Consider the following 17,321-nt stretch of genomic DNA (forward strand, 5'->3'; position numbering starts at 1 on the left):
AATACTTTAATTCTATTTAATACTTTAATTCTATTACTAATTCCCATAAAGAGGAACTGCCGCTTCTATTTAATACTTTAATTCTATTAGTAGTTACCATAAAGAGGAACAAAATAAACCAATTTTACCAAAAGTATAATATGACTAATAAACACTACACTTGAAAGATGGTGCCTTTAAATGAAAAAGTCAGTCTTCATTGCACGACTATGTGCAACAGGGACAGTTTTTTGGTTTACAAAGTCAACCAATAACACTTCGACCCTGTCTGTCTTTAACATACTTGATGGGATCTCAATGACGAATGGTCTGTACCATGTTTGGAGGAGGTATTGTGGCCCCGGTACCAAATTGGGTACCGGGGCCACTCCACTATGCAGTCCAGATAGAGGTGTATCAGATATTAAACAACGTTGACTGTTGCTGCAAAAATTTTAAATAATATTGTGGGGAACACTACACTACGCAGTCCATAAACTTTTTGGCTGGAATTCAGACCTATGTAGGGTTTTTTAATAATATTGTGGTGACCCACTCCTCTACGCAGTCCAGGTACATTTATTGGTGCGAATCATACAAGTTCAGGGTTTTTAATATATATTGTGGTGACCCACTCCTCTACGCAGTCCAGGTACATTTATTGGTGCGAATCATACAAGTTCAGGGTTTTTAATATATATTGTGGTGACCCACTCCTCTACGCAGTCCAGGTACATTTATTGGTGCGCATCATACAAGTTGATGGTTTTCTTATTATATATATTGTGGTGACCCACTCCTCTACGCAGTCCAGGTACATTTATTGCTGCGAATCATACAAGTTGGTGGTTTTCTTATTATATATATTGTGGTGACCCACTCTTCTACGCAGTCCAGAAAGATACCTCGTTGCAACGTTTTGGACTAATAACTATATTTTGAGGTGTTCAGAATACACTGTAAATTAGTGGAAATGCTTGTTATTGAATGTTATTGAGGTTAATAATAGCGTAGGAGTGAATATAAGCCCAAAAACTTGATTTTTAAACTTTTTATGTTTTTTTCAAAAAAAATCCGAATCCAAAACCTTAAACCCGAACCGAGACCTTTCGTCAAGTGTTTTGCGAGACAAATCCGAACCCCAAAAATAATGAAAATCCGGATCCAAAACACAAAACACGAGACCTCAAAAGTCGCCGGTGCACATCCCTAATGGAAAGAGTGTTAGAAACAAGACCTCTGCTGATGAGATAGTAGTCTGATGGAGGGCCATTGCAAAGGAGGTTTTGATCCTAACATGGAAAAGTGTGTTTTTTTCCCCACCACTGTATTCCAACATTAGAACCTCATCTAACAGTGGAGATAGCATCATGTTTCGGGGCTATTTTGCTGCAACAGAACAAGGAATGCCTGCCATCATTGATGGAACTATGAATTCTGGATTGTACCAGCAAATTCTATAGGAGAATATAAGACTGAAACTCAACAGAAGGTGTGTCTTGCACTAAGATAGTGACCCAAAACTCACATCATTCAAAAAAAAATAATAAAAAAATTAACAATTGCCATAAAAATGTGATTTAAGTCATTGCTGCTCAAGGGGGTCACACCACTTACTGAAGTTAATGAAAGCATAGGTTCACCTACCTACTTCTGACATACATCCCATTGTGCATCATTTGATATATTGGGCTCTTTGCATTTTAATGACAGAGAAAGATCTGAGCACATTTAAGGTCACATATAAGCAAAAATTCAGAAAAGTCTAAAGGGTTCACAAGCTTTCTAGTACCACTATACTTACAGGGATTTAAGTGATGATCTACGGTTTACTGATCCTGCACACCACTCAGCTCCCTGCTCTCAGCTTTCAAGGCAATAAGCTTGCAGCCTTCCTGACAATGTTCCAACACATTATAGAGAAATCTAATACTATAATGTGCCTCAAAATATTAAAAAGGCAGAAGATTCCATGGAAACACAGATCTACAGAGAAGTCACATTGGTACCATGCAGACAACTAAGTGCTGTGCAATTTCTGTACAATGCTCAGTAAGGGTGGATTGGCAAATTAAAGTGACCCTGGAAAAAAATTCTGAGAGTGGCCATGCATAAGCAGGCCCAAATCAAATGTAGGAGAGGTAAGCACACAGTTATCCCTAGTCACATCAGTGGTAGGTGAGGCCAATGCAACACACAATGGTAGGCAGACCTAACCCTCAAGAGTGCAAAGCATTAAACTGGTAGGTGGAGCAAACACAAGCAGGCAGAACACCAGTGGGAGGTATTGGCTATGTGATTGGTGCAGCTTAATCCAGCACCAAGTAGTGCCACTGTAAGATAGACCATCCTAACTGGGTTTTATCCACTGTCAACCACCAGTTCTAGAGTCCCCTTATCTCTTGAAAGTATAAAAAAAAATAAAAAAAATCACATTGCCTCTGCCTACCTGTACACAAAACTGTAGGGATCACAACCATGATAGTGGGTATGCCCTTACCCCCAAAAGGAGGTTCCATCCTCCCAATACCCTCAGTAGCGCTTCTTGGAGGCAGAAATTGCTTCGAAAGAACCCCCCACCCCCTACATATCTTTTAAATATAACTGTGATTACTTGGAAACATTAGCATCAGCAAACCAACGCAAGACAAAGCAGTATTATACAGCTTTGCATCATATATGGCCAGTATTAGTGATGGATATAAAATTCAGAGAGTATCCTATGCTTACCATACAATACAGATTGCATCCTAATGACCATCTACAATATAGAGAGCATCCTAGTAATCAATATACAATACAAATTCATTCTAGGGATCAATATACAAGAGAATACCCTACTGAACACCATACAATACAGAGAGTACCCTACAATACAGAGAGCAACCTAGTGACCACAATACAACAGAGAGCATCCTATTGTTATGATTATCTCAGTGTTTGCAATGATAGCAAGTTGAGTTGGTGGTTGGTGAAAAGTATAATAGATTATTGCAGGACAAACACTAGTAGCAAAACAATCACTGAGCTTTAAAATTTCAGAAGGAATAATTCAAGGCAAACCAGAATCCAAAAATAGCTGGGAATTAACTAAACTCAATCCAAGTAGTACATAATGCAGAAAATAAAGAAACACAATCCAGGTGTGGCTGGACTCAGAACTAATATTTGTTAACTGGTAATTGGAGGTGCAAAGGACACTTACAATGTGGAGGATACAAGACACAGGCAATGGCAGAGAACTGTTCCAGGAATAGTGGTAGCCAGTAGAGCAAGAATTCACAAAAATTACCACAGGGCACAAACAGTCCAAGAACAGAACAATTAATGATCAGCAATGTGCAATCTTTGGGGCAGGTATATAAAGCAGTGGGGCAGGTGCAGAAGATAATAAAGTAAATAAAGTAAAGAAGTTAACTCTTGCAGGCGAGGTGCAAATAGTTCAAAAGTCCACAAGAGCAGCACCTCTGGTGAGACAGAGGTACTGCAGAGGGAATATATCCAAGAGTTCTAACACCTAGGGACCAAGATGTCATGCAAATAAAATTCTTCTGACCGCCATACAATACAAAGTGCATTCTTATGACCGTAGTACAATACAGATATCATTCTTCTGACCACCATACCATACTGTACAGAGAGCATTCTTCTGACCGCCATACAATACAGAAAGCATTCTTATGACCGTAGTACAATACAGATATCATTCTTCTGACCACCATACCATACTGTACAGAGAGCATTCTTCTGACCGCCATACAATACAGAAAGCATTCTACTGACTGTCATACAATACAGAGAGCATTCTCCTGACCACCATACAATACAGAAATCATTCTTCTGACTGTCATAAAATACAGAGAGCAGTCTTCTGACCACCATACAATACAGAAAGCATTCTTCTGACTGTCATAAAATACAGAGAGCAGTCTTCTGACCACCATACAATACAGAAAGCATTCTTCTGACTGTCATACAATACAGAGAGCATTCTCCTGACCACCATACAATACAGAAATCATTCTTCTGACTGTCATAAAATACAGAGAGCAGTCTTCTGACCACCATACAATACAGAAAGCATTCTTCTGACTGTCATAAAATACAGAGAGCAATACCAATACCACAATACAATAGAGAGCATCATAGATACCTTCATGTAATATAAATGCTGTTTTTGTAACAGCCACACAATATCATACCCCTTATCATTAATTAACCCCTCTTCAAATTTATTAACTCCTTCATTGTCATCACGACAACCCCATTGAACATCATTAAGCCCATTATAATCATGAACTCCTATATAATCATTAGCCATCCTCTTCATTATTTATTAAATCACATATTATTCATATTCATTAACCCCCTCATTACCCCCTCAGTCCCATCAAAAGAAAGCATTCATAGTAATTTTATCCATTAAGATCACCCTCATAGACAAACCCAATCTTCATAACTAACCCACTTATTCTCAATAGTATCTTCCCTCAATTATACCCATTGCTATCTCAACTTCCATTTACCTGTTTCCATTTCTCTCTCCACGCCCACTCATCTGTTGATGATCCGAATCTTTCTCCTTGTTGTTGACAAACTGTGCGGCCAAAGTGCAGAGGAATGGTGTGGTGCTCCCACAGCGGCATGTTTGAAGGAGGGGCCACCAGGGAGGATGTAGGGGCCATGTAGCAATAGGCTGCAAATCGCCTACAAGGGGAGGGACAAAAGCAGCACCTAGTATGACTGACTACACTGGCGATGCTGTTTTTCAGTCAGCTTCACAATTCTCTGTAATGGCCCTGATGGTTCAGTCAGTGGAGGCGGACACCCCAAACACCCTCCACTGCCGCCGAGTACCCTAATGAGGAGGTGTCATTAGGGCACTGGGCTACTGGGAAAATTCCCGGTAAGGCCTATTTCCAATCTGCCCCTGATACTCAATCAGAGATGGAATTACTGGTTAGGTAAGTGCGAATAGAAAAATTATTGCCATTATGGGATGGGAAGTGGGTCACACTTTAAGACTTTACTGGGTCTCATTTAGAGTAATTGATAAATCCAGCTAGAATGTGTAATTGTGCACATTGGAAAAACCATGTTATGCTGCAGGGGGGTCAAATTTAAAACGTTAGTTTTGGGAATGGGCACATCTTGGCTCACCTCGCAAATTGCATCAAAATAAAGCTGTTTAGTATTTGTGAACTACATGCAAAAACAGACAGTACTTACCCTGCATCGCAACATGCTTAGTCTAGGTCCAAATTTTCCTAATTTGCTCTTAACTCTAAATGAGACCCATAGTGTCTAACATCTAAGGTCCTGTAACCATATGGGAATTTTCACATATATATATATGTAATGGCTTTGAATCTTGTATCAGCTTTTATTTTGGGTTTAATACCCCATTAGAGTGACAGTAATGTCATAAGAAGGAGTTAAACAAACAAGCAGGGCATTAATACAGTCATCATTGCAGGAAGATGACAAAAAATAAATAACCATGAATCATTGGCAGGTACAACAGAATGTGATTTATAGAACTATAACTGTAGTTGCAATATTACTAATTGGGTTAATTAATCAACAAATAATAGCTATAACAAAAGTCAGTAAAAGGGTAGTAGACATGCCCAATTTGCTGTCACACCCCAGAAAAAAAGACAAAGCACAGGAGACGATAATTCTTTGGCATATATGCTAAATAACTACTGTCCAACCTATTTGGCTATAGAGGGCCACAAAGAGCATACATCATATTGTATAACTGGTGCACTGAAAAAGTAAATAGGTAGTATGCAGCCCCATGTCCACCCATGCTCATCATTTACAGCTGTGGGCTCAGCACAACTGTAAGCCTACCACATACAATTACAAAAATTACACACTGCCCAGTTCCCCACCTCACACTTACCATAGGCTCATGACCACTTATATTGCCATTACAAATGTAAATGTCTACTATATACAGCTCTATATGCAGTCTCACCACTATATACTCCTTTGTAATCAGCCTCATCTATACTAAGTGTTCTGCCCTATATCCTTCTAAACTATATATTTCTTTTTTCTCAACCTCATTCTCTCTAGTCTGTCATCCTTAATATACTTTTCTCTGCCAAGGCTAATGCCAACCATACCTCCCAACTATACTGTTTTAGTCGGGACAGTCCCGGTTCTGTCCTGCATATGGACAGCTTTGTACCATGTGGGACAGTTTTGTGCCCTTAACTGCAGCTCTGCATAACAGAGCAGCGGTAAACCAGTGCTGCGTTTAGGCGGTGGCTGGGGTCAGGTCAGGTTTTGGAAGTATTGAACACGCCCCCAGTGGGACGCGCTTATGCCCCAAAGACACATAGCCATGTTCCTTTCTCATGCTCGTGCCGCTGCAGTACATATTGTCCCAATTTCCCAACTTCAAAAGCTGGGAAGTATGGTTCACTATTTATTCTTTTGTGCCCAGCCTTCCTGCCCACCATATACTTATCTGTGTCCACCCGTATAACTTCTACAGTCTCTTGCCCACCATATGAACAACAACAAAATAAAACATTTACAGCGCTCAAAATCAGTTACACTTACTCAGCCGTGATAGATGGAGGTTGTCAAACCTCCATAAAAAGTGCAAACAACAAAGAAACTTGGCCAGTGCTTGAGAGATAAATGTATAGCAACTAAAACTGGCCAAATAAGCCTCTTAAGGAATGTGCAAATGTTCTTTGTCTGATGAACTTGCTATACGAAGAAACACATGAGAATACTGTGGTACTAGTTGCACCCATTATAGCACTTTTGGACGGGTGAACATGATCATGCTGATGATCATTTACACTACCAGATATATATAGCGCCAGCAAATTCCGTAGCTTGAAATCAGTTTTACATGAAAATCATTTTTTGTATACTTTTTTTGTGCTTTTTTTGTGTATGCTTGTTTCTTTACTTAAATGTACCAGCTGCCATTGCTTTGAACACGTTAAAAATAAATGTTTCTCTAATATAAGTAATTTAGTATAACACTTCATTTAGGATCTGTATTTGTGTAAAAACAACACTGATGCAGACCTGGGGGGTGTAGGCTGCACCTCACATTCCTACTGGGGAGTTGTATATCCTTTCAATTTTGAACATTCTTCAAAGTTTCTTTATTTTAATATCCTTTAAATTTTCTTTAAACAGATTGGACATGGAGGGCTTTATGGTCATGAAGGTCTAAGGGTGGGTGAGAGGCAAAGCAGAATCGGACTGCATGTGCAGAAAATAAATGAATTTGCCTATGTAGTATATGTCCAGAGTTGATACACATACTTACTGGTTTTTCCAAATCCATGACTGTAAAGGATATTATATCTCATACTTTCCACTGGAAGGTACTTTTTGTACAATGCAGATAAATACATAAGCATTAATACATAAATGGTAATGACAACTTTGCACAACTCTGAACTCACTCACACAACAGTATATATAGCCTAACGAAGCCTGAGCAGGCTGGCCCAATGTCTGAGTGATCAGTGTATGGGTAGTCTTGCCAGAAACAAGGATGCATTATTTATAAGGTATAACATCCATCCTAATGCTATGTATATATATATAGATCAAGAAACAAGCTAACAAACTAAGATTACCCTGGTTACCCTACCTCGTGTTAATATACCGATTTTACCTTAATATGTTCTCACATTATTCTCCAGAATTCTTAACAATCAATGTTCTGGGCAAAGGAATAAAATAAAAACCCCAAAATAATGGTGTAAAATGTTCAGATTTAATTACTAAATTAATCAAGTTAAACAGTTTTCCATGAAAAAATGTAAAGAAATGATAATAGGAAATTAGTTAAGACTTTAAATTGATAACGATGTATAAACCAAATGGAAAGGACTTTTGCTCGATTAAACAGAATTAATCTAAGAATGGTACAAAAACACTGGTTTTGTGCATTCCCCATGAAATGTATAGTGCATAGTAATTCCATTGAAGAACGTCAAAAGACAAATAGAAATAAGTTTCATTATCAGCATTGAAAAGACGCATTTTACATTGGTAAATGATACATAGAAAAAGATGAACTATCTTCTTACGTACTCCTGGGTGGTCATAACATTTGCAAAGATTACATTGTTGTGTATTCCAAGTGAAAGGTTAAATGTTTATCAAAAAATAAAGAAAAAACCTAGTAGGTAGCTATTTTGACATATATGGGTTTTTGAGGACATCACACTAAAAGTTTAAATCTGATTTATGTAGGAACTGACTCATACATATAATTAGTATAGACAGTACACATATCAGTATTTTTAGGAGAACAAAAATATTTTTAAAAAAGACAAATACCTTATACTTCATTGAGAGAATTTGGCCATTAAGGATTATATGGCAAATATCAGGTGAGCATTTAGTGCGAATCCTTAAAGTACGTAATCAAAAGAGCGACTTACTCAACACATACTAAGGTTATTACTATGTTCATTGTCAGGTGAGATGCAATTTCTGAATGATGAAAATGTCTCGTTCTTGGGCCACTTCCTTCAAACTTCATTCTTCTTTTAGTAAAACTGTAAAATGTAATTTGCGAGAGTATTGATGTTTCGGACCCAGGCGGCGACCGTGAGCCCTTTCCGTCAGCATGTTTGGATGTATGTACAAGAGGTACTGCTACTACATGTCGGCATGTATATACAGTCTTCATTATTCATTATCAGAAGTACATTTAGAAAAAGCAAAAAAAAAAGCAAACAAGGCATCTACATTTTAAATAAAATGTTATATAAGTTTAGGTGGGCACTTTAGTAAAGTAATACTTAGGTAGAATCAACTGAAACTGGTAAAAGTTGCATGGATTCTGCTTTAAAAAAAATGAAATCTGTAATATTGGGAATTGGCACAGAGTTAATATTTACAATGAACAGAGGTTTTGCAGTTTACATAACATCAATACAATGCATTATCAAAGTCTTTGCTTGAGAAGTTTGACATTTTTCTATTCCCCATTGTTTTATTGTTTTCAAAAGAGGACATTCAGATTATATTAAATGGCCATGAAAAAAGTTTCCTTGAAGTTCTGAGCTTCACGCCTACGTGCAATCCACACTGGAAGATACAGGTCCTTGTAAAAGGCAGTCATTAAACTGGAAGTAAATTCTAGGATTAGAATCTGGTAATGGCTTCGTGCAGGCAGAACTTTACAGGTTGTCTCCAGGCTGATACTGGGGCTCAGTGGCAGTGAAGTAGTCTTCCAGGAAACCTTGTAGATACTCAAATGTTGGGCGTTCCTCTGGGTCTTTTTTCCAGCAATTAAGCATAAGCTCATGTAGAGAGTTGGGACAGTCCTGCGGACACGGCATCCTGTAGCCACGTTCTACTTGTTCCAATACCTCTCGGTTATTCATACCTGGTGTTAAATGAGAACATATTAAATCTTTAACAACAAGAAGGCCTGGGTGAAGCTTTTGGTTTCAACTATGCATAGTGCCACCTATGCAGCTTTAGTGAGAGAGAAGCAATCAGATGGATAAACATTTACCAGTACATACAGATCCAACTTTATCCCATCCAGAATGAAAATAGTTTAAACTTACATGACCAGTCCTATTTCCATAGTATTAGCAGCTATAAGTTAGGAGAAACTGGCAAACATCACAAATAAGACACTTTTCAATAATTCTTCTTATAGTTAATTTTACATATTTGGAGAAAAACAAGAACATTGTCTTGATATGTATTTGTCTAATTCTTCTGAGTATAGAAATATTATTTTTTTCAAAACTATTCATTTAGGAAATTTTGGATACAAACATGTACAGACTAAAAAGCACAGGATTTAGAATACACTCTTATAGGATCTGGTGGTTTACAATAATAAACAAGTACAATCGTAAGGAGCTATAAACTGAACAAGTCTATGGGGTAAATCTATCACACGTCGTCTTTGAAAAATCGCTGATTTTCTTCTTTTTGCCAGTGGTATTTGCAAACTGCAGTTTTATTAAAGGCAAAATCTTTGCCTTTAATAAAATTGCTGTTTAAAATTCAGCCGGGTAAACCGTCAAAGTTTTACGCGGTTTTACAAAACTGATGAATTATACATTTAGCCCTTTAACTTGCAGCCATTTGCGAATTGTCAGATAGTGACAATACTGAGTATTATATTCCTTAGGGATATAATGGAGGGGGTTAGTAGGTGTTTGGTTGCCACCTAGGAACTCTAAAATGTGAGGAAGTTGTTTGTAATAGCAGTAAGGGCTTAACTAACTAGTGGGGGCTATGATATAATACTGCAGTAGTAGTATGTTAAGGGGGGAATAAATGGGAAGGAAGCTGGGGTCAGCAGACTGCTGTATATGAGCTTGGGGTGTTTGTGAGGATTAGCCTTGTAGGAAGAGCCACGGGGCTCAGACCTGATGAAATTTCCAGTCTTTGTCATGTAAGTGATAGGTGATTTTCTCCAAGCGGGCTCCATGCACATGTAGGACTTTAGGGTGATTCCCTCTGTTTCCAGGTCTTAACAAATAAACACCATGGATGGTAATTTTGTGAAGTGTTTGTCAGCATCCTACAGAGAATAGTGGGCAGCACGGTGGCTTAGTGGCTACCATTTCTGCCCCACAGCGCAGGGGTTGTGAGTTTGATTCCTGACCATGTCATTCATCACTGACGTGTGTGTGTGTGTGTGTGTGTGTTATGGGCCACTGTGTGTGTTATGTGCATGTGAGGGGCCACTGTGTGTGTTATGTGTGTGAGGGGCCACTGTGTGTGTTATGTGTGTGTGTGAGGGGCCACTGTGTGTGTGTGTATTATGTGTGTGTGAGGGGCCACTGTGTGGGTGTGTATTATGTGTGTGTGAGGGACCACTGTGTGCGTGTGTGTGTGTGTTATGTGTGTGTGAGGGGCCACGGTGTGTGTGTATTATGTGTGTGTGAGGTGCCACGGTGTGTGTATTATGTGTGTGTGTATTATGTGTGTGTGAGGGGCCACTGTGTGTGTGTATGTTATGTGTGTGTGAGGGGCCACGGTGTGTGTGTATTATGTGTGTGTGAGGGGCCACGGTGTGTGTGTGTGTTTTGTGTTTGTGTATTATGTGTGTGTGAGGGGGCACTGTGTGTATGAAGGGGGGGGGGGCCCAAACCAATATCTTGCCTAGGGCCCCATGAGGTCTAAATCCGGCTCTGGACGGGTGAGAAAAGGGCCATGCAAGTGAAGGCCCAGTACAGCAAAGATAACTGTAATACAGTAGTTGAAATACAAATATGCAATACAGAGACTAAAGAACTGGTTATCACATATTCAGAAAACTATTACGTGACTTTCAGTTTAAAAAAGCAGTATTTTTTTTATAGGAACATGTAATTGCAACAAGTCAAACCAATGCAGAGTATGACCATGAGCTACTAAATTGTATTAAGATGAATATGAATTTGCTTGTAGTCAGCAAATTGATCTGCTTATTTCACTGGTGGAAATCCCCTGATGAATTTCCCTGGCTGCGACTAATGTGTAGAAAATGTATTACTTCGCCTAATGCCATGCCTCAGGGGTATATGTATCAGCAGACACTGACAGACAAGGCATCCATCTATTTTTAGAGATGTATAGAATAAAGATAAAGCAGAAGTAGACTTGAATAACATTTGGTAGTGAAGGAAGTACAGTTATCATACCACTATGTGCTTCTATGACACACAGAGAGGGCTTGTTGTTTGCAGTTTGCTGCACTGCATTGTAGTTGCAGGAAAGGGAATGGCAGGTTTGTGAACGTCTTCATATACACGTTGTGCAGAGCTTAACTGGAATTACCGTGAGTTCAACTAATATATAAAGTATAAATACACTCACCTGGATAGGGAACTCTTCCTTTTGTTACAAGTTCTGTCAGTAAAATACCAAAAGACCACACATCTGACTTAATTGTGAACCTTCCATATAGTGCTGCCTCGGGGGCTGTCCATTTTATAGGGAACTTTGCACCTATGAACGGAAGACATGATCAATAGATAGTACACGTATATTCCGTACATATATTCCATGGTTGACCAATTCCAGATCAGAGGGCAAAAACAACCCCTACAAACTACAAAACTAATGACTCTATGGAAGCCATCAAGCTGCTAAGTTACCTGTATTGAAAAACACAGATACAACTTATTCATCGCTTTTTAGATTACAGTTCATCAAATAAATAATATAGTGAGCATTTTATATGTTGAAATAAATATATCATTCATGAGTAAATACAAATATTTAATCAATTGCCTACAATATTGGAAGAAAGATGCATATTAGTATATTTAATATATAACCACAATAAACACTTATGATAGAGGTGGGGAGCGAGGCCAACTGAATGGCAGTGTAATTGCACAGCTCATGTACAACAAAGGGCCAAGCATTCTAGCTGCTGTCAGAACCAATCCTCCACTCACACCACCATGTTGCTACTTTAGTCACTATGGCAGTGAGGAGAGGGCTATCTCTAGAGGCTGTAGATGGTAGCACCGATAAATGAAACGGGGGGCACCTTCCCTCACAGTGTCAACTACTTCTAATGAAGAAACTCTGCCAAATGTAATTGATGAGCCCTTGAGTGTAAAAATAGAGTTATAAAGTATTTGTGTGCTACATGAAAAAAACAGCCAGTATTTAACTTATGTGAAAATAATAAACTAATTTGAACCCCTTGCAATGTAACATGGTTTGTCCAGAAAAACATTTAATCTTATTTTTGCCTTACTTTCCTTAATGACTGAGGCCTAATAAGTTCAGATCTCTGTGTTCTTACAAATTCACATGGCAGACTTCGCTTGGTTTTCAAACGCTACATAATTGACCAGGGCAGATCATTTGGTTTATGAAAACTCTGGGTCAGGGGAGATCATTTGGTTTATAACTCTGATGAAAGTAAATTGTGATTTATTAGTTTAAAGGGAGAACTGAAGGCTTCCTGAGTAAGTGTCAGCTCTTCACAAAAAACCTTGGTGGTGGCATAATTGGTAAGACAAAGTTAGTGTGCGGCATAGACAGGGAAAGTTTTAATAATTTAGACAGACCATGTGGTTGTTTTTCATTAACCCTTTGTCACACACTCGTCACACAGGCTCAGGTGAGTGCTGGGTCATGACAAAGGAAATTCATGCTAGAGCTTACTATCTATCTTTCTATGTATATTTCTTTGTGCTGTATTTCTGCCTCCAGTGTCTGAGATAATTCATACCATCACACTTCAGCATTGTTAATTATTTAGTCTAGTAAGGTTTTTGACATTGTCAAAAGTAAACATAGAACTTCCCGACTTCACTTATATTGTAAAAAACAAACAGATTACCAGAATATATTATATGTTATAGATCTACATCATAAACGTATAACAAAAAACAAACAAAACAAAAAAATACAGACATACGTACGTACACTGTGTCTCCGTTGCACATTCAATATATTTTACAAACAGAATCACCTATATATTCAGCACTCATCAGCAAGATGGACCATATGCTTTCATATGGTGTGATTATAAGCAAGTCTGACGCTGATATGCAATTTAATGTATTGTTCTCTATACCAAAATTTTAATTCATAACATTGGCTAGGCTCAATAAAATAAAATATGCATCATGCTTGAAGGCAAACAGCAATCTGTACACTATAAGGCAAAATAATAACTTTACAATGGTTGGCAAAGAAACAAATGCCATCTGTTGCTGAAAAGAGGTTGGGACCGGAGTGGCAGACAAGACGAGTCTGACTTAAGCTGGGTACACACTACACAGTTTTCATCCAATAATCGGCTAAATCAGCCGAACATACGACCGCTCGTTCAAAAGTCGGGTCAGTGTGTGCAGTGACACGATGGTCGAAAGTCTGCCCAAATGGACGATTCTCGCCTCATTTGGTTGGTCGTACCGTTTAATATTTTCGTTCCAATCTCGTTTCCGCTGTGTAGTGTGTATAAACTTCCGACCGATCCACAACAGTGAGTATGAAATTACAGTCATTGCTCACGACAACATGGCTGTAAAAAGTCGCTAAAGGGACGTCCGCTCTTCCCTTTATCGTCCTAAACAAGGCTAGTGTGTATGCAGTCCATGGACCGAGCGATCGGAACATCGATCGCATGTAAAATCGCTCGGCATAAAAAGTTGGTTGAAATTTCTGTAGTGTGTACTCAGCTTTAATGACCATATACTGCAATTAAGCATCAGAATTAATAGAAACAACCTGTTGTCTTTCACTGAATCTGTGTGATAGCTTTATTCTGTATTATAAAACAATAATAAAAAAAATTTAAATGTATAAGATTTTGAGCTACAAGCAAGAAAATGGAAAGTAGTTAATAAGCCGGAATATTTGGTGCTTTCTCTCCTATAGATTTCTAAACTGACTTTGAAACAAGTTTCTTCTCTGTTGCTGACAGACAGATAGATAAGATGCCATCAAGCATGCAGACACATCCAGAGCTGTATAAGTTGACAAGTAATCAAAGGCACCAACTCTGACAAGAGGCAGAACACAGCAGGAGGACACTTGTACAAGAGATTCACCACTTATCCCTGCACTTCTTCATAGCTCCAGTCTTTTAACTAGTCTCATTCTTTATATCATCTGGCAATTTCATGTCTACTTCAAGGCTCTTCTGTGTATTTTAATTATTAGATATATAAGTAACTGGTTGATTAACATCTTCATGTTTGGGGATTGTTTGCACTCAAACGCAAATCCAATTTGTGATGTGTTTGTGATTGAATTAACTTGTTTAAAAGGGTTTTCTCTAACAAATTCATCCCACCAATGGTAGAACAGCAAGTGTCCCTTTCACAAAGGTTCTGAGTTTCACATCCCAGGCACGGCCCCACTTAATCTGTTGTCAAGGTCGCTGCTCCCGCAGGATGTTAATGCGCTTGTGCAGGTTGTCAGTACACTACAGGTCCAGTTAGCAGTGTCCAAATTCAAAATTCTCCATACTACTTGGAGAATATATTGAATTTAATGCCAGAATCGGAAAACAGTCTCAAAGTAGAAATAAGGCATGTTTTCAAATATAAATGGAATAACTAGTGTGCAGCACTTTTTGCAATCATTTACTGCTCCCTTTCTCATTGCTGTTCTTGAAGGTGTTAATTTTAACACTATGTGCAACAAACACGTAAAATTGGTATGTTCAGGAGTACTTTCATTTGCATCATGGAGCACTTATAAATTATATCATATTAAATGATGTTAGGTGGTAATAAAGGATTAGGAAATAAAAAATAAGAGAAAGGGGGGATTACAGGATGAGTGTGCAAGAAACTATGTTCCTTATACATTTGTATTAAGAGACCTTTGAAGGTGTTTGATAATGATGGACTGAAGATAGGGTATTATGTGGTAGGGGGAGAGTCAGCACACTGTGCATGAGTTGAAGAGTAAGCTCAAAGGGACAGAGGAGGGGGGAGTGCTGAGATCTGTTATCTACAAAGAGTCATTGAGCACATACTTTATTAAACACGTGACCCCTATCATGGAGAAAATATGTGATTTCTTCCATGCTATCTGCCAAATTTGTTTCTTAAGCCAGGAGATGATGAGGCAGCTACAATTAGCAAGATCAGCCTGTAATTTAGAAAACAACAGGGGGACGGTTTCTTAGAAAAATAAGTTGTATTTTGTTGGATTGACACTTAAAGTTAAAACTTGATTTATGAGCATAGGTGACTTGAAAAGCATTGCCTCTGATTTTGAATAATTTATTTTGTAGCAAGCTAGGTCACTGTACTTATGCATGACTTTGTAGAGATTGGGCAAATAGATTCTTGGTTAGGATAGTGAGAGCAAGAAATCATCTGCAAATAGAGAAATCTTGTAGCTGATGTCCCCGAACTGCACCCCTTGGATGTTAGGACTAAATGTAGGGCAAAGTTCAGGGGTGACAGCGGGCAGGGTTGTCTGGTGAGATAGGTTGTCTGGTACCAGGGTTGTCTGGTGCCATTCTGGATAGACACTGCATCAGATGGGATGCCAATGATGAGTATTTTAACTGAGGGGTCAGCATAAAGACCGATGATGCCATTCAGAACGTCTCCAGAGGTGTCAACAGACCTGAGAGTGAGCTGCAAAAAGCTCCAGGAGTTTCTATCGAAAGCTTTTTCAGCATTGAGTGATAGAATAATAGTGGAGGATCTCCTGGAGTTACCAATAGGAATAAGGTCAATGACTCACCTGGTGTTGTCCCTCGTCTGACGCCCCTGTATGAAGCTTATTTGGTCATAGTGAATTTGAGAGGGAAGTAATTGATTTAGTCTACTGGCCAGGATTTTGGTGTAAATTTTGATATCACTATTGGGAAGAGAAGCAGGTCTGTAGCTGCCTTCCACTATCCTGCATCTCATGCAGGAAACAAAACTTTGTTAAGTAGGTAATGCAGGTAGGGTATCAGCAAGTCTGAGAATTACTTGTAATATGCTACAGTGAACCCATTGGATTTGCCATTCTTTTGAGGTTTTATAGTATATTCAATTTCTTCTGCAGAAATCAAGTTGCTCAAGCATTCTGCTGAGAAGCAGGATTGTCTGCGTAGTTGCAATGCAATAGGAATGCATTATTTTCTCAGTGGTTTGGCCCGGAGAGGGCGGAGGTAGTGCACAAATTGTAGAGGTTACTTTAGTAGTTTTGAAATTCAGAAAGAATGTAGGTGGGATCATATATTAATTGGCTTAGAGAGGTTTTCTGAGATATTATATTTTTATGGATCCATACTGATCTCAATATTAATGCAAGAATCCTTCCAGCCTTGTCCCTTTTCTTGTAAAAGGTTTGGTTTAATCACTTGGTGCCTGCATTTCGATTCCTAGTCCTGTAATTTAATGGAAAGGCCATTAAATTTGTTTAGGGATTTCTTCCTTTTACGGAAGGCCATGCTAATCAGGTGTCCCCTCAAGACTGCCTAATGAGCAGACCAGCGGGTGGATGGAGATGTACCAGGAAGGTCATTAAGGTCAAAGTAAGCACGATTAAGTGCTTAAGCTTAGCCACCAGCCCACTGCTGTGGAGTAGATTCGCTAGTGGATTTCCGGTTTAGCTAGGTCATAGCTGACTAGGATCATATCTATGTGAGAACAGGAATTGCGGACTGACAAGTAGAAAGCATATTCCTGAGTAAGTGGTTCCCTTAGTCTTCAAGAGGCAATGTGGAGATGATATTTCATAAGACTTAGGAGAGAGTTGGATTTCTGCAAATCCAACTTGTCGGAAGAGAGACCCCAGGAGTAGACCTGTATAGAGAATTATTAAGGCCAACATTGAGGTCCTTGACTACAATAAGGTCCTCTTTTATAATTGGAGAAATGAGCTCATCATTTGTTAAAGAAAGA

General features: G+C 38.7%; 1 protein-coding gene across 2 annotated transcripts in view; it reads right to left on the minus strand.

The window, feature by feature from the left end:
- Positions 1-7,722: 7,722 nt before the first annotated feature.
- FYN (FYN proto-oncogene, Src family tyrosine kinase) overlaps positions 7,723-17,321 on the minus strand; it is a 130,631-nt gene continuing 121,032 nt past the window's right edge. For both annotated transcript variants that reach the window (XM_075202935.1, XM_075202934.1), the window contains exons 12-13: positions 11,812-11,943; positions 7,723-9,370 (exon numbers count right to left, since the gene is read on the minus strand). In XM_075202935.1, the coding sequence (XP_075059036.1) occupies positions 9,162-9,370; positions 11,812-11,943 (341 nt within the window). In that variant the 3' untranslated portion in view covers positions 7,723-9,161. The remainder of the gene's footprint in view (positions 9,371-11,811; positions 11,944-17,321) is intronic.

Source organism: Mixophyes fleayi, chromosome 3 (assembly GCF_038048845.1).
Source record: "Mixophyes fleayi isolate aMixFle1 chromosome 3, aMixFle1.hap1, whole genome shotgun sequence".
Classification (NCBI taxonomy): Eukaryota; Metazoa; Chordata; class Amphibia; order Anura; family Limnodynastidae; genus Mixophyes; species Mixophyes fleayi.